The sequence below is a fragment of the Pipistrellus hanaki genome (genome assembly GCF_964339955.1).
Source record: "Pipistrellus hanaki genome assembly, chromosome: 16".
NCBI classification, from domain to species: domain Eukaryota; kingdom Metazoa; phylum Chordata; class Mammalia; order Chiroptera; family Vespertilionidae; genus Pipistrellus; species Pipistrellus hanaki.
Genome location: NC_140518.1, coordinates 32,977,613 through 33,003,624, shown reverse-complemented (window position 1 = coordinate 33,003,624; position 26,012 = coordinate 32,977,613). Strand labels below are relative to the sequence as shown.

Genomic DNA, 26,012 nt, shown 5'->3' with positions numbered 1-26,012 from the left:
GCTTTTAATGAGGTCCTCCCCTGAAGCCTTGCCCGTTTCTCTCGCATGAACCTGAGGTGAAGTCACCGGGCTGAACCTGTGACAAAGCCACTATTTCCATAGCAACGAATCGATGTCATCAACAGAAAACTCTGTGTTCGCGGCGGGCTCCGTGAGAAGAAAAGACTGGGTGGTAGGAAGAACCTAAAAGCAGTTCAATTGTCTCTGAAGTGCTCCGGCTTCAAAGGAAAGCAGATATTCAGAAAGAATTCTCCCCTTCCCTCCCAAACAAAGCCGCCTCGTTTTGCAACTGACAGCGGGAGAGGGAGAGCTGAAAGAGGTGCAGGTGCCAGGAGGGGCTACAGAGCCGTCACAGCGGGCAGAGGTGCCAGCGGAGTTCAGAGGCAGGGGCGTCAAGGAAACAGGAAGATTAAAAGGAAAGGAGGGGAGAGGAGCATGCCTCTCCAGCAGAAAATAAGAAATGCCCGCATCCTCCCGACAAACGTTTATGAAGTTGAAAATGTTAAAATAGCAAAATACACCTAATTGGGGGGGGAAAAGGGAGACAGAGATTTATGGAATGTGACTTGCCTAATTGGCACTAGAAGCATAAGCCAACCTAATCTGGGCCGCTCACCAAGAGTGCTTGCAGCACACAAGTGTAGCTCGAAAAAAATTTCCTAGAGAGCCCCAAGAACCAGCTGGTGAGCACAGCCCACCGGCGCCCCTCCTGCCGCCCCCTCGGCCTCCCTCCATCGCCGGGCTCACTCCCGAGTCTCGTCTCCAGGGCCCTCACTCAAACGGGCACATTACACACTGATGTCATTTCCTCCTGCCAATACTACTCTTCACTGGGACAGCTAAACGAGAGGGAGCTTGTGCCATTAGAGTAAAATTAATTTAGCATAAAATTAAAAAGGTTACACAGAATTGTTTATTCTTTCGTTCTTCCTACGGAGAGAAAAATTGTCCTTATTTACATAGAAAGAGTTAGATTCTTGATAATACGGTCCGCTTTTCCACTATCTCTGAATTTACAAAGTGTCACGGAAATTGAATAGAGAACTGCTCTTCTTTGATAATGCGTCTTCTGGAGGAACATTCAGAGATTCTGCAGTGAACCTTATTTTTAAAATCAGTAGGAAAAACATGAGTTGCTCAGTAAGTAACATTAGGAGCTAATGGGGGGGGTGGGGGAGGGGAGGGAGGATGCACTCCCCCCTCCCCGCTTCGCGTCATGAAATATACTGTCAAAAAGAACGGAAAGATTTAAACATTCAAAGATGTTACCATAAAAATACACAAAGCCCTGCTCTACCCCACCCTAGTTCTTCTCTCTTCCGCTGCCTCGAATAGGTACAAACTCTCAAGTCCTCTTCTCATTACCATGTCTGCTTCTTCAAATACCTTATTAAACAGTCCATCGTCATGGGACCACGCTGATCGCTTACCTTTAGTTTCTATCAAAATGTAACCATAAGAGACCAACCAAAGGACTTGTATGCATGCATACGAGCATAACCAATGGGCACAGACAGTAGGGGGGTAAGATCATGTGCTGGGGGTGGGAACAGCTGGGGAGAAGTCAATGGGGGAAAAAGGAGACTCATGTAATACTTTAAACAATAAAAAATTTAAATTAAAAATACAAAAAACAGCCGAGACCGGTTTGGCTTAATGGATAGAGTGTCGGCTTGGGGACTGAAGGGACCAGGGTTCGATTCCGGTCAAGGGTATGTACCTTGGTTGCGGGCATATCCCCAGTAGGGGGTGTGCAAGAGGCAGCTGATCGATGACTCTCTCTCATCGATGTTTTTAGCTTTCTATCTCTCTCCCTTCCTCTCTGTACAAAATCAATAAAATATATTAAAAAAAAACAAACAAAAAAAAAAACAAAAAACGTAACCAACCTTGCCCTAGCTGGTTTGGCTCAGATATAGCATCAGCCTGCAGACTAAAGGGTCCAAGATTCAATTCCAGTAAAGGACACATGCCTGGATTGGGGGCTCAATCCCCACAGGGGGCGTGGAGGCAACCAATCCATGGATCTCTATCACCATTGATGTTTTTCTCTCTCTCTCTTTCCCTCTCTCTTTCCCTTTTTCTCTCCCTCTCCCTCTCCCACTTCCCTTCCTCTGTGAAATCAATTAAAAAAATATATTTTTTAAAGTAACCAACCTTTATGAAGCACCTAGAATAGTCACATTCAGAGAAAGGAAGTAGAATGGAGTGGGAAATGAGGAGTGACTGTTTCATGGGTACAGATTTTCAATTTGGGATGACAAAAGAGTTCTCAAGTGGGGATGGCTGCCTAACAACAAGACTGCACTTAAATGCCACTAACCTGTACACTGAAAAGGTGGTGAAGGTGCCCTGGATGAGTTGGTGTGCCTTAGATGAGTTGGTTGGAGCATCATCCTGTGTACCACAGGGTCTCAGGTTCTATCCCCAGTTGGGACATGAACAGGAGGCAAACAATTGATGTTTCTCTCTTGCATCAATCTCTGTCTCCCTCATATCAATGAAAAAATATGCTTTGGTGAGGATTTAAAAATGGTTATTATATAAATTTTGTCATATATAATTTAAATTTTTTATTTATTTATTTTTATTTATTTTTAAGTAATTGTTGATTTTTTTAGAGAGAGAAAGTAGGCATTGATAATAGCTACCATATTTTGAGTGCTTACTATGCACCAGATACAAAATTTAAGTGCATTGTTCCATTTAATCTTTAACTCTATGACATAGATAGCATTATTATACTCATTTAATAGATGAGAAAACAGGGGTTACAGAGGTCAAATAACTTGCCCAAAGTCACATGGCTAGGAAGAGGCAAAAACGTCATCTTGAACCCAGGTTTATCTGATTAGATCCATCTGCTTCACTATGCAGTTCATTTTTAATTGTAAGCAAGCAATCTGGCAGCTAAAATTCTAATTACATAGAACATAACTAATAACCCTAATATCGGGTAGCTGGGAAAAGCTACTAATGTTCTTATCAGAGCAATCATCAACTCCTGCTCTGGACCACATTTGCAAATCTGGCACAGGACACCAGGGACAGCCTCAGAGCAAATGGATGGCAAGGGTCCTGGTGCATCCTAAATAGCAACAATTGCTCTTCAATGTAATGCACTGGACACAGCCACTGCCCACAGACCTGAAAGAAATTAGTCTACAGCTAAATTAAAATCTTTCTAAAATGTAAAGTTATATCCCAAAACAGAAATGCAGAGACTCAACTTTGGATAATCTTCTGTGTTGTGCCACCTGCAAACCAAACCATTTCAGTAAGAAGGATCAAGATTGTAATTAATTCATAGACTCTTTTGCTCTATGCTGACTTCGTGTAACTGACTCTGACCCAAGGAGGAAAATGGGATATTTAAAAGTAGACTCTAGCCTTAACCGGTTTGGCTCAGTGGATAGAGTGTCAGCCTGTGGACTGAAGGGTCCCAGGTTCAATTCTGGTCAAGAGCATGTACCTTGGTTGTGGGCACATCCCCAGTGGGGGCTGTGCAGGAGGCAGTTGATCGATGTTTCTCTCTCATCGATGTTTCTAACTCTATCCCTCTCCCTTCTTCTCTGTAAAAATCAATAAAATTTTTAAAAATATTTAAAAGTAGACTCTAGCCCTAGCTGGTTTGGCTCAATGAATAGAGTGTCGGCCTGCAGACTGAAGGGTCCCAGGTTTGATTCCAGTCAAGAGCACATGCCTGGGTTTCGGGCTCGATCCTCAGTAGGGGGCATGCAAGAGGCAGCCAATCAATGATTGATGTTTCTCTCTCTCTCAAATCAATAAAAATATATTAAATATATGTATATATTTTTAAAAGTAGACTCTAGCTCCTCAAGTTACCTGCACTCACACATATCGTTTTGTTGTTATTGTTAATCCTCACCAGAGAATATTTTTCCACTGATTTTTAGAGAAAGTGGAAGAGAGGGAAAGAGACAGAGAGCAAGAGAGAAAAACACCAATGTGAGAAAGGCACATCAACTGTTTGCCTCCCACACATGTCTTGACCAGGGCCAGGGATCAAGCCTGCAACTGAAGTACTTGCCCTTGACAGGAATCAAACCGGGGACCCTTCAAACCTGGGGCCAACCTTCCATCCATTGAGCCAAACCGACCAGGGTCTATTACGTTTATTATCACTATAATGGTAAGTGAGCCACCAGCAGATAAAAATTAGGTAACACACGATGGAGTGCACAGAGTGACAAAAACTCAATTTCTATTAACAAGTGCTTTCTTAACAACAGGCACAAAGAATATAAAGAGTCAATCCAATAGTTATAATTTCCTGCTGGCAGAAACAGACAGAATTGGGCGGGGGGGGGGAAAAATCCAACTAGTAATAATAAGTAATACTATGAAGTATCATGTAAGAAATTGAAGTCTAAGTAAAATATTATAGCTAGCAATAGTGTAGGTACATAGAACTAATATACATATTGACAAAAATATATAGTGGTTAATATGAGAGATTTAAAAATCACCCAATCCAGTATTTTAAGAAATATGAATTATGTTTGCAGTTTCATTTCTCTACATTTTGAAAATCCTGTAAATATTTATTTGATGTAGATAGTACTAGTACCCTAGAATGATTTCAGTGCACATTTTGGAATTCCTCTGGCTATTTCTGGCTGGAGTTAGTCAATCATTTGACTGATCACTGGATATGTCACAGATTCTGGGTTAGGTGCTGGGAGGATACACACCTAACCTCAGTTCCCTGCCCACTAATAGCAGTTCCCTTGCTCTCACGATAGACAATTAGCAAACACTTCTGTGAAATTGGTAGCAATCATTGTAACAAAGCCATTTCTATCATGGCCCAAGTTACACCCGTTATTGACCTACTTACGGAGACATTCAATAGCAAATAACCCTAAACAGAAAAATGTTTTCATCCTCCTGCACTTAAACAGATCCTGAAGAAAGGGCAGAGCCAGTGGAACTGGGTACTGAAACAAAGGGGTTTTCCCCACAGTGCTACAGTCCTAACCCCAAGCAGTAATTAACTTTTAACCCTTTATCTTTATTCCAAATGCTTTTGCCCTTGAGACACAAAATGTCCAAACAATCACTCAATTAAATACATCATGAAAACAACAATATTAGCTGAAACCGGTTTGGCTCAGTGGATAGAGCCTCGGCCTGCGGACTGAAAGGTCCGGGGTTCGATTCTGGTCAAGGGCATGTACCTTGGTTGTGGGTACATCCCCAGTAGGGGGTGTGCAAGAGGCAGCTGATCGATGTTTCTCTCTCACCGATGTTTCTAACTCTCTGTCCCTCTCTCTTCCTCTCTGTAAAAAAATCAATAAAATAAAATAAAAAGACAACATTAGAAATCTGGCCAAAGGTGATAACATTGGGTACCATCGTCTCTCCCTCACCTCCACAGCATCCAAAGGTTTCCTGGAGATGCTGAGAAATGCTGTGGTAGCTGGCCTTCCTAAAAGCTGAGCGTAAGATAAGCCAACTCCTGGTCAGGGCACACACCTGGGTTGCAGGTTTGATCCCTAGTCGGGGAGCCAATGGAAGGGTTGATGTTTCTCTCTCTCTCTCTCCATCATTCCTCTCTCTCAGCATGTCCTTAGGTGAGGAATAAAAAATAAAATAAAATCTAGAGATTCCATTTCTGGAAGAAGCACGGTTACTGACCTAGTCCCAAATCTACCCACTTCTATTAAAAATTACATGGAGCAACAAAGAGAATCCCCACACCAGATCCAAACGCCCGTATACAGACTACATCTTTAATGAAACTAGGGAACTAAGAAAATCCATAACTTCTAAATTATGGGAAAGCGAAGCCCCAAACACTACAAACCAAGAAACCACAATGGTAAGACAAAAGCAGGATAAATTATTTAAATGTAAAAAATAAAATCCTGCAGGGACTAGAATAAAACATGGGGGAATGTCTTAACTTTGGAGAGAGGAAGACCTTACTAAATACAGCTTCAAATCCCAAAGTCATAATAATAAAATAATTGGAAAATTCAACTTATAAAAACAAAAACACAGCTGCGTAGCAAAAACACCATAAGCAGAATAAAAAATACTTTGTGACTCATATCAGAGAAAATAAATTGATCTCCCTCTACTTTTAAGTATGTTTTGTTGTTGTTGTTGTTTTAGTTGATTTCAGAGAAAAGAAGGGAGAGGGAGAGAGAATCATCGGTTGGCTGCATCCTGCATGCCCCCTCCTGGGGATCGAGCCTGCAACCCAGGCATTTGCCCTGACCGGGGATCAAACCCCAACCTTCTGGTTCATGGGTCAATGCTCAACCACCGAGCCATACTTGACACCCCCCGCAACTTTTTAAAGAACTCTTTTAGAAATTGAGAAAAAAAAGAGACAAATAATCCAAAAGTTAGTTCAAAGGAATAAAAGGCCCTGAAGTGTTTAAAGGGATGCTCACCTGGCTCAGAATGTAGCTTAGCTACATGGAGGTGCCAGTGTTCACCTATCAGACTGGCACATATTCAGAGCTCTAATAAGAGAGGAAGTTATTAATGTTCACATAGCCTCTTCACACACTTGTGAAGAAACCAGTATTTTCATGCTTTGCTGGTGGGAACGCAAAATGATACCATTCCATGGTGGGGATTCCAACCATACCTACTGCCTTTCTACCCACTGATCCAGCAATCTCACTTCGGGCAATAAAACCCCATCTGCCCCCAGACCTGCATATATACAAAGTTATTCATTGCAGTAGAACTGTAACAGTGGAAAAACAACTCAAGTATCCTTCAATAAAGGGCTCGTTATATTATGGAGGAGGCACACAATAGAACACTCTATAACCATTAAAAATAGAAGTAAAAAGGGTCCAGCTGGCATGGCTTGGTGGTTGAACATAGACCTATGCACCAGGGGGTTGTGGTTCAATTCCTGGTCAGGGCACTTGCCCAGGTTGTGGGTTCAGTCCCCAGTGTGGGGTGTACTGGAGGCAGCTGATTCATCAATGATACTCTCTCATTGATGTTTCTGTCTGTCTCTCCCATTCCCTTCCTCTCTGAAATAAATAAAAAATATATTTAAAGCCGGGACCGGTTTGGCTCAGTGGATAGAGCGTCGGCCTGCGGAATGAAAAGTCCCGGGTTTGATTCCGGTCAAGGGCATGTACCTTGGTTGCGGGCACATTCCCAGTGGGGGGTGTGCAAGAGGCAGCTGATCGATGATTCTCTCTCATCGATGCTTCTAACTCTCTGTCCCTCTCAATTCCTGTGTAAAATCAATAAAATATATATTTAAAAAAAAAAATATATATATATATATATATATATATATATATATATATAAAGAGAGAGGAAGATCTCCAAGTGTATATACACATGGAACTATCTTTAAGCTGAAAGTTTTATATATATATATATATATATATATATATATATATATATGAAATCACTGTTGCCCTGGCCAGGTGATCCAGATGGTTAGAGTATCATCCCAATGCGCCAAGGATGCGGGCTTAATCCCCCGTCAGGGCACATACAAGAAGCAACCAATGAATGCATTAATACCCTGTTCCCCCGAAAATAAGACAATGTCTTATATTAATTTTTTCTCCCAAAGTTGCGCTAGGTCTTATTTTCAGGGGATGTCTTATCTTTCTATGCACCAGGTCTTATTTTCGGAGGATGTCTTATTTGCGGGGAAACACGGTAAGTGGAACAACAAACCAATGCTTTTCTCTCTAATATCAGTAAATAAATAAAAAATAAAAAGATAACCACTGTTGAGAGGATTCTGGGAAAATGGCGAGCATAGGAAGCACCAGTAATCTATCTCCCAACCTGAGCAACAGTGGCACTGGCGGAATCTGTCTGATACAGCTCTTCTGGAGGAAGCGGTCCTGTGGGATGGAGCCGTCAGCCTGCGGGATCTGACGCTAACTCCGAGCAGGCAGTATCCGAACTGAGCTGAATTGAATTATAGGACTCCTAGCGGGTGTCCACAGGGAATTCAAGAACTGGTTAGAGAGGGAAAACTCTCCCTACATCTAGTCACTGAGGTGCTGGAAATGTGAGTGTTGAGTAATGAGAAAAACAGAGGAGAGATTTTTCCTTTATGGAATCTAATCATCATTTCTTCAGTCCTGAACGAAACGGAAAGAACCTGGGTCCCAGGCCCCCAAATCACTAGTTTTATTAAGACTAACAAATCAAACTGAATCCAAAAGGTAGACTTCCAGCTCTATAGAGAGGTATTCATTTGAGTGCTACAACCTATAAAAAGCATTTTACCTTCATTATAGGGCAGTGGATTGCCAATCTTCGCTCCAACTGCTTCCGCTGATTTCAAAACCTCTAACTCCATCAAAATAACTACTCTCCTGCAAAGGCAAAGAAAGAGAAACGAGTTAGAAAAAATAAATTCAGAGGCCCTTCACATGACAAGCTGCTTAAAAAGCTTTCCCCCAATAATCATTTTGATAAAAACTATTTCCCTTTGTCAGCTGCTTTTCATTACTGAGTAACTTGAGAAATATATGATAGCAATTCCTACATAAATATTTCCCCTAATCTTTCACCGTATCATTATCAAGGCTTTTTATGATCGCAGGGTTTTCATTTCTCATCTAGTCCCTTAATTAAAATGCAGTGTCCTTAGGATGTACCGTACCTTCAAGGAGCAAATGATATGATGAGAATTTAGATTGATAAGCACAGGAATATGTGGCACAACAGGCGATTTATCTATTTTTAGAAACATGACACTTATCCAAATTACCTTTCCCGGTAAAAACCAGTATGACTGCAGATTTCTTTTTAAATAATTATTATCTAAGTTCTCTGACCTATTTTTAACTCTGATTAAAACCCAGCAATAACTTCCCAAGGACCACAGGCCAACAAAACCCTTCGGCGTGGCCTTCCGGCTCTGCACGGTCTGGCCTTGCTAATCCCCTGCTCCTCTCACACCAGGTCCCCGGGATCCCTGCTCTCTGGGCTCACTGTTTTCTGTCAGCGTCTGATATATGCCGTGCCCTCTCCTGCCACAGGGCCTTTGCATATGCACTCTGATGGGGTGGCCTTCTCTTATTCTGCCTCATCTAATACTCATTTTTTTGGCTTTCATCTCATATCACTTCTTCAAGAGACACTTCCCTAAATGTTGGTTTAGATCAGGTTTCTGTTATCCTCTTTTCTATGGCCGTGATTGCTTTCCTTCAGCTCAGTTCTATGGGGTTTAATTAACATACATGAACATAAAATTATTACTACACTAGAGGCCCAATGCACCGGGTGGGGGGGGGAGGCCCCCTCAGCCTGGCCTGTGCCCTCTTGCAGTCTGAGAGCCCCCAGGGGATGTAGGACTGATTGCTTAGGACCGCTCTGTGGGGAGTGGGCCTAAGCTGCAGTCTGACCACCCTCTGCAGGAGGCAACTGGCCAGCCCCAACTCCTGATAGACCCTCCTCTGCCGCGGGTGCCCTCCCATCCTCCAATCACCATCCCCTCCCTCTGCCCACTGGCAAGCGCCTTGGCTGGCCTGGTGAAGCCTGCTCGCCACCGCCGACCAGCCATTCTGCTGTTTGGTCGATTTGCATATTATGTTTTTATTATATAGGATAATATATATGTTCATTATTTATTCATGCATGTAGGGGGGCAAAAGTAGGTTTACAGTTGTTCATATGGAAAATAATACAATAATTAATGATACAAGAATAAACTCTGTTTTGCATTTACAACTGTAAACCTACTTTTGCCCACCCCTGTATCTATAATGCATACGTATTCATGATCTGATCATCTATTTCTCCTACTAGACTATACTTTCGATGAGGGCAGGTATCCTCTCGTGCTTAATGCACAACTGGTCCACAGCTGTTGCTCTATACAAACTTGTAAGAACATCATGATCACAGCTGTATTTTAGAGAAAACTCAACATGAAAAAAGGAATTTCAGGGAAACACAAGTGGAGGCAGAGAGGCCAACAGGAAAGAAGTGATGGTGGTGGCAACACAGATAAAACTTGTAAAAGGTGGATGGGTTAAGCAATATTTAAGGAGTGATAAACCCAACTTCACCATGCTGCATCCTTTAGTGATCTGATGGCCATTAGTTTGAATTTTTACATACAAATGATCAGTTTGTGCTACTTTTTATCAGGTTTTCATATCAAGGTTATATAATTTCAATAAAGTAAGTTTAAAACTATCTAATCCTGAAAATCAGATACAGATTCTCTATAAAAACTATCAGATAGATAGATAGTGGTAGATATTTCCCTCCAAAATTATACAAATTACTTCCTAAAAGAAAAAGAAAAAGAAAAAAGGAAGTCTTATCAATCACTTAGCATTACCTTAATACTAAAACCTTAGAAAAAACACACTAAAAAACAAAAAGTGTTTTATAATATACATACATCCTAAATAAAATTTTAGCAAGATGAATCCAGCAGCATTATCACAAGCATACACCAACCCAAATGTACAGAAAACACAGATAAAAACCTATTACAACTTTACAGGGATATAACCAGCAACATCCAGACGGTGAGAAATGGCATGAGGGTAAAGAACAAATTATATTGCCCTGGCAGGTGTGACTCTGGTGGGGGCGTCGGCCTGCGCACAGAAGGTTGTGGGTTCAATTTCCAGTCAAGGGCACAAACCTAGGTTGCAGGTCCCATCCCAGTCAGGGCACATACAGGCAGCAACCTCATCAATATGTCTCCATCACATTGATGCCCCCCTTCCAATCTCTCTTAAAAACAAAGAACAAAACAAAACAGCCGAAACCGGTTTGGCTCAGTGGTAGAGCGTTGGTCTGCGGACTGAAAGGTCCCAGGTTCGATTCTGGTCAAGGGCATGTACACTGGTTGCGGGCACATCCCCGGAAGGGAGTGTGCAAGAGGCAGCTGGTCGATGTTCTAGCTCTCTATCCCTCTCTCCTCCTCTCTGTAAAAAATCAATAAAATATATTTTTAAACAACAACAACAACAAAAAACAAAGGGAAAAATATCCTCTGGTCAGGATTAACAAAAATAAAACAAAACCAACAAAAAGAATGAATTGCCTGGTTTCTTCAACAACTAAAACAATAAGGGGGAAAGGTTTATGGAGGAGGAACCTACAGATGCAGAGACTTAAAAGAACTATCTCCTACTGTAGTGTGAACTTTACTTTGGATCCTGACTCAGATAAATTATTTATACAAACACAGACATGAATAGTTGTTTCTAGTTGTTTCTCTCTTTCTCCCCGCTCCCTCTCTCCCACTCTCTCTAAAAAGCAAAGAAAAAAATATCCCGTGGGTGAGGATTAACAATAACAACAAAAAAGGGTTCTTGCCTTTCAAAGATGTATACTAAGGTATTTCTGGATGAAATAATAAATGTAAGATTTGTTTCAAAATTATAGAGGAGAATAAATGTGGAAGAGACAAAACTAGGTTGAATATCAGTGACATAATTTGAAGCTGGATGATGGAACATATGGGTATTCATATACTATGTTCTTTTTATTAATTTTAGAGCGAGAGGAAGGAGGAGGGGGAGAAGGAAACATCTCAGGCTGCCTCCTGCACATCTCCTACCACCAATTCTCCGCAGAGCTCTCAGAATAACCTTGGAGTTTTATCAGATCATACCACTGCTACCCTCTCAACACCCCAGGGCTTCCCATCACATTCAGAGTAACACCTAAACTCTTTACGAGGGTCTATAGGCCCTTCATGATATGGACTCCATTTAGAAAAAATTAAGCTAATTCCTCCTTCATATCCTAGGTAAAAATAAGTCGCAGATGAAATATTCAATTCCATGTCAGTATTTAATTCCATAAACAGACTATAATAAAGGATAAAAAATTAACTAGTATCACAAGTTTAAAAAGAGTTCCTCCCCCCCCACACACACAAAAAACATGAACAAAGCATAGAATAAAATGCTATTCAGAGAACTACAAATAGTCTATAAATACATGAAGATACCTGATCTCACTAATAAAAATTTAAATTTTAAAAATTATTAGCAATATTTTTAAAAATCAGAAATATCTATTATACTGACAGTACGGAGCACAGGCCAAAACTGGTTTGGCTCAGTGAATAGAGTGTCAGCCTGTGGTCTGAAAAGTCCCAGGTTCAATCCCAGTCAAGGGCACATTCCTGGGTTGCAGGGAGCATACAGGAGGCAGCCAGTCAATGATTCTCTCTCATCATTAATGTTTCTAGCTCTCCCTCTCCCTTCTCTCTGAAATCAATAAAAAAAATTTAAAAATAAAGATATCATACCATAAACTTTACCTTTAAAAGTATAATTCAATCGTTTTTAATATATTCAGAGTTGCACAAGCATCAACAGTACCTAACTTCACCCCCAAAAGAAACCCTGTGGCAGTTCCACTCCATCTCCCGCCCTTGGGTACCACTAACCTAACTTCTGTATCTATGGTCGTGCCTCTTCAGAAATAGAAATGCGTATACAACATTGTGAGTATGTAAATTGGTGTACTCTCTACAACAGATGTTCTTTGGCCCCACAATACTAATTCCCAGTATAATCTACTCAGAAATAATAGCATGAGCATGTAATACACAGGATGACTGTTAAAGCCCTGCCTGGAATAAACCTAAATGACCATCGAAAAGGTAAGGAGCAAATAAACCACGATGTACATACCGGCTCCCAGCACGGGTAGGAGAGAATACAAGGCATGCCCCGTGCTGAGGCAAAGCCCACGGGAATGGAATTCATCCCTGCCTGTGAGTATACTCAACCCCAGAGAGCTCTCCATCCTCGCCCACAACCTAGAGGGCGGAGGAGTGGCTAGAAAGCATCCTCAGGCACTCAGAAGCAGCCTGGAGTGGAAGATAAGAGGTCCCAAGTGGGAGGGTTGGCAAGGAGCTATGCCTGCCCTAGACAAGTCAGAGAAAATATGAAGTCTGGACAGAACTGTCCATATGAAGCATAAACAAGATAAGAAGAAATGACGTCACAACAATGCAACACACCACAATGTATAAAAATGAAAGGAAGGGAGGAAGCAGAGACAAATACGGAGTCCCATCTAGAACATAGGCCAAGGAAGGGAATAATACTTCTCAGGAGTGGTTTGCAAAATAAAGACTAAAAAGTCAATAAAACAAGTCAAAAGATGAGATGAAACAAAAGATTGAGAAAAAAAGGTGGAGCTTGGAAAGCTAAGGGTGGACATGGTGAGATTATCCAGGATCGTCCGATGAACTGTAAAGTGATCACATGTGTCCTTACACAAGGATAACTGTTATAAGAGGGCCGCAGAAGCACGTTTAACCGACAGAAGAGAAGGCACTGTACCCTCGGAAGCTGAGGACGGAGCACTGCAGTCCTCAGCCAAGACCAGCAACCGCCAGGAGCGGAAGGGGCGAAGAACGGATTCCCCCCCAGGACTTCCAGAGAGAGTGGCCCTGCCGGCAGCGACTTCCGCTCAGTAAAAACGGATTCAGCTTCTGGCTTCCAGGAAGAATAAACGTCTGTTGTTTTAAACCTCCAAGCGTGCGGTAATTTGCCACAGCAGCCACAGGAAGCTCATACGGCACCTGCTGCTGTTCCCTGAATTATTACTATGATGGTCGCCAGACTGATATTCTAATTCCATTATTCCTCCTACATTTGTTAAATGGCCCTGCTGTAAGAAAAAGCTTTCTATTTCAGCCATATATTCACTTATCCAGTGTAGATTTAGAAATTCCTTCCTATTTGATACAATGGGGTGCAATCTATTACTATACTTATTTTGATTTTTTTTAAATTGTCCTAGATTTGGTAAGTGTTAAGACCTTGCAAGCTAGTTTCTCTGTCCTTCTGATGGCCCCATCTTACTTACTTCCTGGCACAATAAGATATTTCAGGCTCATCTTGTAATTTCCAAGCCTGTAATAGGACATCCTCCTAGGAGCCCTGATTCTGTTTGTATAAAATGACATTCAGAAACCAAGATCTGAGTGCTAAGTGGGCTCTTAGCTAAGGAGGTATTGCTGCTCCAAAACCTCTCAATAGAGAGATCTAGAAATACACACACACTACAGATACACAAATATATATACGTATGATACATACATGCAAACTAAACGTTTATAACTTTCTAGATCCATATACAGTGAAACCTCAGGATTCAACTCAGTTCTCAAGCTTAATTCATTCCAGAAGGCTGTTTGAGAAACAATTTGTTCAAAAACAGAATTATTTTTTCCCCATTAGAAATAATGTAAATTGAATTAATGCATTCCAGACCCCAAATGATTCCATATTAACCTTTCTTATATGCCATACATGTGTAATGTACTGTTTCATCTATAAACAAACACTTAAATGCATCAAACCACCCCAACTGGCCTTAAGCTAATCACAGTCAGCACTGGTTACAGGGTGTCTCTTAGGAAGTCAGCACACGGCACCTTAGCTGTCACCAGCTAACAGCTTTTCCTTTATCCAACCAGTTCCCACCTCTTCTGATCACTGCCTGTGATCACTGTTTCTTTCACACCTTAGCAACATCAGCATTCTTGATGGCCTCTTTGTTTAGAAATTCAAAACATAGGAAAATCTTCATAGAACAATTTACTGAGATGTTAGGAAGGCAAGGTATAGCTTGTAAACGGACTTTACTGGCCCATTCTCTCCTTTGTGGCCTGGGAGATGCACGAAAGGGTTAAGTTGAATCAGACATTCTCCCAGCCCCCATACCCTGGAAATAAAGGTCAGAGATGGGAGAACAAAGGTTTGAGAATATATACTGAAAACCTCGGGCTTACCAAGATCTCCGCTTTTAATGCGACATCACAGCTCTTTCTCCCTTGATCAGCTTCATTGTCCACAATATATTTATTAGATCAATTTCCCCCATACATAACCAATCCCGTCACCACCCCCACTACTGCTCTGCGGATCCTACCTTCCTCACATGGTCCATGTTCACATCTGCTGCTCTAGGCCACCTGCACCCTCCTCTCCCCACTTGGATTCTATCCTCTCAGGCTGGGCTGTGACCACGCCCTGCAGACACCTTCCTTCTCCTGCTCGGACTCCCTCCTCACCCCTCAGTCTCAACAACCTGCTGCTGCCCTCCACTCCCACATCCTCAAATGCCCTCTTCACTGGCTCAGGACTCAACGGCCACTCAGACTCTTCCTCACCCTACTCAGGCCCTGACAACCCATACTGGCTGCAGCCACCCTCTCTTCATGCGTGTTATTACCCAACGTCCTGTGCAGCCCACAGGACCCCCTGCTCTCTCTGCGCTGACACCTGGCCCAGGCCACCACCACCACCCCCTCCCCTGTACACATCTACCTTGCTTGGCCCCACCTAATGGCTTTTGGACTGAATTATTCAGCGAGAGCAAGAACAATACAGCCATGCGTGGCTGATCCAAGGGGAATGTGCTGAGAAATGCATTGATAGGTCATTTCAGTGTTGTGCCAACATCATAGCATGCACTTACATAAACCTAGATTGTATAGCTTACTACACACCTGTCTTTTTTACTTCATAAACTTAAAATTTTTATTTTTCTATTCTATTTTGTGGTAACAGCTTAAAACATACTCATTGTATAGCTGTACAAAAATATTTTTTCTTTTTTCTCAATTATCATTTAATATGTATTGTATTATTCACCATCATCACAGCAAAATGTTTCTTAGAATACAATGTATAAATATGGTCAATTCACAAATATTTCTCCAAGCCTGAAATTTTTTAAAAATATATTCATTTTACTTTATTCTAAAAAATTAACAAAAAACAAGGGGGAAAAAAATTAGTCTATAATCCCATCATTTAATCACATCAATGTTTCCATTTAACCCAGTCACCTTTGGTCCCTGGTTCAGAACTCAACAGTCACTTTTGGTCCCTGTGCATATGGAGAAGTACATCATGGGTTGATAAAAATTATATCATGTGTGAGTAATTCACACGGGGAAACGATTATCCCTTAATTAAAAAATCACCTCACTTTTAAAGAGAGCTAAAGAGTCATCATCATGGGAACAGAAGTGCAATCAATAACAAATTTGGCAGATATATGCAGATTGGGACCTTATAATGAGCGTTTTCATGTTGGCACATTATAATTTTAAGCACTGACAGCTATGGTCTCCACTTTCCTTTTATATATAGAGAAGGCATTTGGAAAGTAATTGAAACTCTCTCTGAATCTATGTGTATATTTTATGGTACATATTTGTGTTGTTTACTTATTGACTGAATTTATTGGGGTGACGTTGGTTAATAAGAGAATACAGGTTTCAGGCATACAATTCTGTAACACATCATTCACCACCCCAAGTCATGTTTCCTTCTACCACCACTTACGCGCCCTATAACCTCTTCTACCTCCCCACACTCAATATTCTTTCTTTATATCCTTACTCTATAAGCTATTTTCTATTTTTTTAAAAATTATTTTTAACTTTAAACTTTTTGTTAAAGATTTAAAACACACACACACACACACATTAGCCTACGCCTACAAAGGTCAGGGTCATCAATCTCCCGGTCTTCCCCCTCCACAGCTTGTCCCACTGGGAGGTCTTCAGGGCCATGAGGCGGGGATGGGAACAATGCCTCATTCTGGAACACCTCCTGAAGGACCGGCCTGCGGCTCTTCTGGAGGAGGTGTCACTCTGCAGACTATGTCCATGGTGGTTTGCGTTTTTCATCACAGATAATGCACCACGAACATTCCTCTCTATTAACAAAAACCTTTCGGTGTTGGAGTACATGTTTTCAAATTTTTTAAGGAGCTTATTGAAATCTACAAAAGCTTCTGCTAAACCCTTCACTAAGTTTCCCTTTTTTTATTTTCAGAATAGTTTACTGATTTTTAAAAACATATATTTTATTGATTTTTTACAGAGAGGAAGGGAGAGGGATAGAGTTAGAAACTTCGATGAGAGAGAAACAACAATCAGCTGCCTCCTGCACAACTCCTACTGGGGATGTGCCCGCAACCAAGGCACATGCCCTTAACCGGAATCGAACCTGGGACCTTTCAGTCTGCAGGCCGACACTCTATCCACTGAGCCAAACCGGGTAGGACAGTTTACTGATTTTAAGAAAGAGAATCATTGACTGGCTGCCTCCTGCATGGTCCTATCGGGAATGGAGCCCACAATCCAGGCATGTGCCCTGATCGATAATTGAGCCAGCAGCCTCACGGTGCACCGGATGGTGCACAGGTCAGGTCGACGCCCAACCAACTGAGCCACATCAGCCAGAGCTTCACTACATTTTCTTGGGGGTTCTTCTTTTCCTTCTGCAGTTTCCTTTCCCGTGCCTCTTCTTCGGCTATGCATTTCTGTTCTAGCAACTCCTCATTAGTCAATTCCTCAGGGACCTCTCTAGAAGCTCCTCAACTTCATCCTCATCACACAATTTCATCTTCATCTGTTTGCCATCTCAACCACAGCATCGTTGATTTTTGCAACCTACTCATCCTTGGCAAATTCTTTGAAGTCATAAACGAACCTCTTGAGTGTCTTCTTCCAGATGCCATTTATACACTGCTTGGTGACATCACCTCAAGCCCAAGCAAGGTTCCTGATGCAGTCATAAGACGTTGCAATCCTTCCTTCCAAAACTGCAGCAGGATCTTCCTACGTTGCAGCCATAACCTGGGCAGAGGTCCTCCTCAGGCAGCAGGCCTTAAAAGCTGCTATAACTCATCCCTCCATTGGGTCTGAGGTGGAATTTGGAGGAAGCAACACCACTTTGATGCTGTATCAACACAGGAGCTGCCCCCTGGTGGTCAGTGCACTCCCACAGCCAACCTCCGGCAGCCAGCCGACCAACAGCCCGCAGTCCCTCCCCCAGCCGGCCAGCCCCCATCGGCCCGCCCCAATCGGCCCCTGGTGCCAAACCATTAATAGATGACCTGCTTCTGAGTCGGGGTTTTATACATAGCAGAGCAGCTCCCTATGTGTCAGCCCTTGACACAAGGTTTGTCTTGCTCCCATCCTCTCCCTTCCCCAGGGGCTGCCCACCCGCCATGGTGGTAGTGCGGCAGCAAGGGTGGGGGGAGGGGAGGCAGGGAACCACGTGGGGCACTGATGGCAGTTTCCCTTCGGGGCCTTTGGGCCCCAGGCTGGGACTGGGAACCGGGGGTGGGTAGCGAAGGATGCGGCCCCTTTCCCAGGGAGGCCAAGGGCCAGCTCCCTCCTTGGGGTCCTCGGCCAACCTCCCATGGTCCCTTCCTCCCACAGTCCCTTCCTCTGGCTAGCCAACCTCCCACAGTTCCTACCCTGATTGGCCCTGATCTTCGGCCAGGCCTAGGGACCCCCACCTGTGCACGAATTCATGCACAGGGCCTCTAGTAATATAATAAATACATTAGTAAGTAACATAGTCATTTATTATCAAGTATTACATACTGTACATATTGTATGTGCCTGCTTTTATACAACCAGCAGAGCAGGGTTTTTTACACCAGCATCATCACAAACACGTGAGTAATGTATTACACTATGTTACCATGACTACAATATCACTAGGAGATAGAAAATTTTCAGCTCCATTGTAGTCTTATGGGACCGCTTGTATATGTGATCTGTTATTGACTGAAATGTTATGCGGCACATGGCTGAATTTATGTTATCATTCCAATCTCAAATATATTTCTACGTATCCGCCAATCATTGATAAATATGCACTGAGAGATATTTGGGAATGATGCCCACTAACTGATGATGTTTATTTCTGGGCTGTACAAATTTTAGACTATTTTTTCCTTCTTTGTACCTTTTTTCTATATTGCTTAGATTATAGGATGTGTCATATTTTATTAAACTAGACATTTTTCTTAAAAAATTGAATACACATATAAAGATAGAGCCACAGATATATTTAAGGAAACATTGGTAAAGGTTTTTCAATAGTAAAATACTATATACAATTTAGATGCTAATTTAGTTATGGTAAATTCATACAGTTGCATACTAAGTAACATAACATAGAGGTATACCTAGGGACATGTAAAAATAATGATCACTATCAAGTTAAAAAAAAGGGTATTATAAAACCACAGTGGTTATGAAGTATTTTAAAAAGAAAATATAGATTCATTAAGTATTTATGTTCATAGAAAAAAAAACTGGAAGGATAGACAACATAGTTATTTCTAGGCAGGGATTACAGTTATTTTTCTTTATGTTTATGTGGGTCTTGTAACATGTATATACTAGAGGCCCAGTGCACAAAATTCGTGCACAGGTAGGGTCCCTAGACCTGACAGGGCCGATCAGGGCCGATCAGGGCCTTCCAGCTGGTGGCCAGAGCCTTCCTTCCCTGACTGCTGGCTGCCAGCCAGGTCCTTGGGGCCTTCCTTCCTGGCTGCCAGCTAAGGCCTTCCTTCATTCCATGCCGCCCTCTGGTGGTCAGCCCAGGACATAGCATACGATCGAATTCCCTGTCTCCTGGTTGAACTCCCGAGGGGACACTTTGCATATTAGCCTTTTATATATACATAATTTGTATTGTAAAAGTTGTTTTGCAAAACATACTGACAAGAACACAAAATTCTATCAGGGTGAAGATCAACTACATGATATATGGATTTTTTTTAATGTAAGAATAACCACAAAGAAAACACAAATATAATGTATAACTTCCAAATCAGTAGAAGAAAGAGAATTAAAAAATCTCAATCAATCCAAGGCAGCAAAAGAGAAAATGGTAAAGCAAAGACACAAAACTTTGGGGGGAAAAGACCAATAATAAATTAAGCAGAATAAACTCACTAATTAAATAAACTCACTATATGCTATTTATAAAAACATCCAAAATTAATAACACAAGGTTGAAAGAATAAAGATATATAAAACAAATATAAATTAAAAACATTATTTGGAAATGACAGCTAATAATGTAACATGCTTTATATTCCCTTATTAAGGTGGGAATGCTTGCCATATTTACTCCTCATGTGTTTTGGAATGAAAAACTAAAAACGTGAGAAAATAAATGTAAAGCCACTCCCCAACAAAAATGCCTTATTTTATCAATGGTTACCCATGAGTGAATAACAGTTCTGTTCATCCCTGTGTCTCTAGAACGTAGCACCTGTAGCTACTCCACATTCTCTATATTGGCTGGATGAAGTTTTTACTATGAAAGACTCAAGAAAGCAAAAACAGGGCTGGATTACATATTATATCTTTCTTTTTTTTTTGCTCTATAAGTGGCCTCTTTTTATTAAGATACTTTTGAGAGAGAATCCTAAAAAAAGTGCTTCTGACAGATTAGAAACAGACATTTAGTGACTATGACGGGTTAGAAGAATAGTGTTAAACCCATTGCTGCTTTCTGCTTTAATCCCCTGCTCTGAAGTTCCCATCGCTTCCATGTTTCTCTCCCTCTGGTGCCAGGAGTTAGTCACCTGAGTAGAGAATTCAATAGCTGTACATTCTTAGCTGAAAGCTTATCACTGCCTTTTGGATTGCGAATTGAATTCTGGCATCCAATGAACTGCTCAAAAATTAGCCCCCATTCTGCAACACAATAAAACAGAAAAAACACACCACATACCTTCCATCCTTCAGCGTGTTCACAATAAATCGGTTAATCTGGCAAATGCAATTGCTAGACAATTGCTCTTCTTCAACAAGAGTGTTCAACTGTGTTGCCAACATAAAAGCTGAAAAGCAGAGTTTACTTTAGTCTCCAAAACATTTTAGCCATGGCAATCTGAAAGCTGATCACATCTGTGCTAGCAAAGAAAAATGCCTTAAGTATGTTCCTGAAATTAAAACTAGTCAGACAGACTCTGCATAGTGAAAAGCAGTAGAATTTGCAGTGCACCGAACAGCTGCTGCTACTCTGAAATGTATGCATTTCTTAAAGTGTCCCACGTCACTTTCCCCCCATCATTCAGGTTTCATGACAAAAATCTTTCCTAGGTCCTTCACATGTGACTGGAGATAGCAAGCATATATTCTGCAAATTCTCTCCTCTTCTCCCAGGTAAAGCTTCCAACACAGACACAGAAATAAAGCCCCATAAAGGCAAGTATAGGATAGCTAACCCATCATATTCACTAAATGTCAATATCACCCTGAGGGAAATTAATCAAAGAAAGCATAGCGCACCGGTTAGAGAGAATTAATTAAGCCAAGTGGCAGCTTTCCACTAGATCCAGTCTATTGTTAGAAAGCTCTCTGCCAGGTGCAATTCTGTCTGAATGAATTACACAGCCAAGCAAATGCAGACTTCTAGAATGCCCCCAAATTATTGCAATCGTAATGCTGGGTATGCTTTCATTATTTTAATACAAATGCCGAGATTTACACATCATACTTACAGGAGAGAGTGTTCAACCCATCACTCATGAGCAGTCGATAGCGGGGCGGGCTATTCCCGGTGGTGATGGGACGGATGCTCTAGAAGAGAAAACTCGGTTCATTAGCCAGGCTGTCTGCCCAGTCCCCCGGGATAAGTAAACCTTAGTGGCAGGAGAGTGGGCTTGCCGTTAGATCAACACAAACTGAACTGCTTGCTCATGCACTCAACACTGAAATCCAAGCAAAAGACAACCAGCCTTGATGATTGGCCCACCAACCTCTTCCCACTAATATTATGAAACAAACATAGATGAGAATAAAATGTTGCCAATACTCTTGTGTTCTCTTCCCTAACTCCAATTTGTTGAAAGCCAACTCTAAAAAAATATATAACAAAGTACCTAATATATGCAAGGTACTGTGTAGGAAACATGCTAAAAATACAAAATAAAAATAAATAAATAAATTCGTACCCTGAAAGGGCTTACAATGAGGGTAGAGATGGAGGCCGAGAGACATACGAAAAGTGTGCACATAATGACATGGGGCAGAACTGAGACATTAATTCCAACTGGAAGGAAATCAGAGGCAGCTTTAAGTGAAATATGTAAACAGAGCCTTACAATCAAATAAGCTTTGAGACAACTGGCAGCTAGTTTGAGCGTATCAGGGAGCCCGCCAGGGTTAACAGACAGAACCTGCAGGTATAATCCATGATTCTGCTTCTACTGATTTTTTAAATTCCCACTAAAACTTGAGAACCTTTTAAATGATAGGGTTAACAAAGAATGTTTTTGTTTTGTTAATCCTCACCTGAGGATATTATTTGCATTGATTTTTAGAGAGTAAAAGGGAAAAGGAGAGACAGAGCGAGAGAGACATGCATTGGTTGCCTCCTTCAAGTGCTCAAACCGGGGCTGAGAATCCAGCCTTCAATAGAGATTGTGCCCTTGACCTGAATCAAACCTGCGGCCCTTCTGCTGAGCCAAACCGGCTAGGGCTAATGAAGAATTTTAAGCAGACAAGTTCACTTTACAGAGAGGCCATTTGTAAGGCAGATGTGAGCAAGACAAACCTAAGGGCAGAAAGATAAGGAGGAGGCCCTTGTAATAATGTGCAGCACTACAGCATCCTTTCATTGTGGAAAGAACAGAGCGGCAAAAGCTCAGATTTGAATCTCCAAAGGTCTCCCTCTGGCTAAACTAATATATATACCTTTAAAAGCCTGGTTCCTTTCTCATGAACTGGCCTATTTTGTGTGATGATGGTGAGAATTTCCTAAAGTAAACAAATCTTTATATCCTTCATCAAATGTAATTTACAGTTACATGAAAATTTAAAAACTGCTTGGCATAAAATATATGTAGTTACTTACAATGACTTGGAGGATGGGTTTTATGGATGTCTCTCCCTGCTGCATTATGGCCTAAAAGAGTAAAAACAGATTTTTGTGAGATATGAGCTCAAATCATGATTAAAACTGGACATATTTTTACAGCTTAGCATTTGTTATAAACTATACATACCACTGTCAAAAGAGCCTTTTGGGGGGCTTATCATTCGAAAAGCTAGGTTAACTTTTACCACTCTGGACAAATGATAAAATCATAAAAGTGAGATACATGCTTACCAACAAGGAGACACTCCACTACATCTAAAATATTGGCATCGCATAACAACACATTAATTCTCTATAGTGCCCGTTACTAGGGAATTAAGTATGCTAAAATCTTAAAACAGAGTATTATAACAGAGTACAGATCAGAGTTCAGGGAGGAGAGTTAGCTGGACTTCGTGGATAAGGAATACCGAAGGGAGGAGCTACACAGAGAAGCTTTAATAACCCACCGGGGTTCCCTTGAGTCTTTGGCTGAATTGTAATTATGCATATCATTGCTGGAGCCCACAAAGGCTATCGTACATTTGTGTTCCAGAGTGGAAAGAACTCAATGAACATGCTGCATTCAGTAGACACCTGAGAAAGGCCATGATTTAGAAATAGGACTAACCTAGGTCCAGAGTAAAATCTACTCTACACCCATCCCATCTCAAAAGGATCAGATGATCTGCAAGTAAATTAACAGCCTGCTAGACAACTCAATATTACTTAAAGAAATATACACAATCCATCCACTAAATAACGTAATAGTCATAATGTCTAGTATCTAGTCAAAAATTACTAGACATTCTTTTATTGAATAGCATCCACCACAGCTCAAGAAGCAAAATGTGGTCCTATAAAAAAAAAAAAAAAAAAAAGTGGTCTAATAACATTAAATATTGTTACAGTTGCTTTAGGGTCATGCTGAACCTGCTGCATTTGTATCTCTCCACGTTTGTATTTCATTACAAATTTCTACTTATTTTGCTTTTGAAGAACAGGATATGAATAGATGAACGACCTTTGGAAATCAATGGTTCTGGAAAATTACCGGTCACTTGCATAACCTTGGCTGCAGCTTTCCAAGGAATGTGCTCTGGGTGTAGTTATCATCTGGGTTAATGGCTGAAATGGCAAGGTATTTTGCAGCATGTGAGCAAAGCTAGAGACCTGGGAGCTCTGAAACCAGTCATTGTGGGCAGACATTTTCTCACCAAAACTGGCCTTCCTGTCTGCTAGGAGGCTGGACGCCAAAGGCAGGTAGCTCAGGCCTGGCCACAGGCCATGGGGCTTGCCAGCAGACCATTTTTTCAGAATACACATTTTTAAAAAATATATTTTTTACTAATTTCAGAGAAGAAGGGAGAGGGAGAGAGAGAGAAACATCCATGATGAGAGAGAACCACTGATCAGACGCCTCCTGCACTCCCCCTACTGGAAATCGAGCCTGAAAGCCCAGCATGTGCCCTAAAACTGTGAACCTAAACAAGCCCTCCTGTTTCACAGGTTGACGCTCAGCCACTGGGTAATCCAGTGTGCCCGTGTGGATGGAGAGAACAGATGGAGTTAAGAGATGTATGTGGAAGAAAAGTACATGTGCCTCGGGGATGGACTGACATTCAGGGTGATGTGGGGAGATTGATTCCTCAATTTCTGGCTGGCATAATTTAAAAGACATCAGTGCAATTCCTCCAGATAGAGAACGGGAAGAGGCCCTGACTTGGGAAGATAATGCATTTGCTTTAGGACATTCTGAGTTTAAAATGCCTTGGAGATACCAGGTAGGCAGGGAGATGATAGAGGTTGTCTTTCATAGTTAAGGTCCTCGGGACAAGGAAATCTGTGAGCAATTAACAGGAGATTGTTTGGGGAGAAGAGGGCCTAGAGCCCAGCCTTGTGCCAACAAGCATTTACAAAGCAGGAATGCAAACAGGATGGGGAAAGACCAGCCGGATGAGCTGCAGGAGCCCAAAGAAAAGAGTGTCACCAGAAGGAAGCAATACCCCAGGGACTCAAACACTCCTGAGAACTCCACTACACTGAAAACTAAAAAGTGTCCGTTGGGTTTAGCGACTTAAGAGGCCCTGTTCCTTCCAACCAGTGGTTTCTCCAGTGACCCAGGGGGTGACCGATGGGAGTGGGTTAACGAGCTGATAATGAAATGGCTGAAAACAGACCACTTTGGAGAAGTCTGGCTGTGGGTGAAGGGGAGGGGAGTGGCCGTGGGTGGGAGGGGGTGGAATCAGCAGCTTATTTTGTTTCGTATCCTTAAGCAGGAACTCGTAAAGCATGTTTAAAAGACGGTAGGAAAAACTCTTCCAAGAAAGGGCGATGATGCTAGGGAATGACCCGGCGGCTCCCCCGTCCCCGCTCTCTCTCCTCCTCCCGCGTTCTCTCCCCATCTCCCCCGGCTCTTCTCCCCCTCCTCCGCTACGCACAGCCCCAAGAGACCCACAGCCCCCGGACCCCCAGCCCCGCTCGCAGGCGCCTCCTCACCGCAATGGCCCCTTCGCTCAGGCGTCCCCCCATGCCTGCGCAGCGCTAACTCCCGCGTTTCTGATCCCGATGCACTGGCTGCGCCCCCGGGCCCGGCGCGCTCTACGGCAATTGGCCCGCAGAGCCGCGTACGCCACTTCCGCCTCCTGGTCTGCGCGCGGATCAGGGGCGGGCCTAGGAGCTGAGCGGCCACCCCATTGGCCGAGGCAGGGCGCTCGGCCCACGTGACCCTCCGGGGCGCAGGTTCCGGTCCACTTCCCGGGAAAGTTGGGCCCGCTGGGCGGGGAGCAGAACTGCCGGGCGCGCCAAAGGGTGACGCGGGCGCTGTCACTGGCCTTCTGGGACCAGTTCCGGGGACTTTGCAGGCGGGCTTGTGGGGACATGCCCGGCTCGGCCTTTAATGGGCAGAGAGGCTGGTCACCCAGAGCGGAGTTAGAGCGGGTGCCCTGCCGCTAAGTGTAGTCAATGCTGGGTGTGGACCCCGAGCTTAGCACAGAGGGAGTTTCTGAATGTAAATGGGACCCGGTTCCTGACCTCAGAGGCGAGCGGTCTGTCGAGGGAGCTTCCGCTGTGAGTAAGCCTAACTCCAGATAGACATGGCATAGGAAAGAGACACGTGTGCTGGAATCACACAGATGGGAAGTCAGGGAAGGCTTCCCGGAGGAGGTGCCACTTTGAATCTTGAAGGATGGGTGGCCATTGGCCTTGTGGGCTTCAAGTGAGAGTAGGGATGCCCCCAGAAAAGTGAGTAGCCTGTGCAAAAACTAGTGAGATGGCCCTAACTGGTTTGACCACAGTGGACAGGGCATTGGTCTGCGGACTGAAAGGTTCCAGGTTCGATTCCAGTCA

At 42.6% G+C, this 26,012-nt stretch overlaps 2 protein-coding genes across 5 annotated transcripts in view; one reads left to right on the top strand and one right to left on the bottom strand.

The window, feature by feature from the left end:
- Positions 1-25,339, bottom strand: part of RPA1 (replication protein A1) — a 46,898-nt gene extending 21,559 nt beyond the window's left edge. The window contains exons 1-5 of one of the 2 annotated variants that reach the window (XM_084862955.1): positions 25,164-25,339; positions 22,662-22,712; positions 21,307-21,385; positions 20,535-20,643; positions 8,257-8,345 (exon numbers count right to left, since the gene is read on the bottom strand). In XM_084862955.1, coding sequence (XP_084719081.1) covers positions 8,257-8,345; positions 20,535-20,643; positions 21,307-21,385; positions 22,662-22,712; positions 25,164-25,196 — 361 coding nt within the window. In that variant the 5' untranslated portion in view covers positions 25,197-25,339. The remainder of the gene's footprint in view (positions 1-8,256; positions 8,346-20,534; positions 20,644-21,306; positions 21,386-22,661; positions 22,713-25,163) is intronic. The other variant, XM_084862954.1, reaches the window with a different exon arrangement.
- A 62-nt stretch (positions 25,340-25,401) lies between these two features.
- The window catches only part of SMYD4 (SET and MYND domain containing 4), a 30,076-nt gene continuing 29,465 nt past the window's right edge, over positions 25,402-26,012 (top strand). For 2 of the 3 annotated variants that reach the window (XM_084862901.1, XM_084862899.1), the window contains exon 1: positions 25,402-25,733. The gene's annotated coding sequence lies outside the window, so the exon portion shown is untranslated. The remainder of the gene's footprint in view (positions 25,734-26,012) is intronic. The other variant, XM_084862900.1, reaches the window with a different exon arrangement.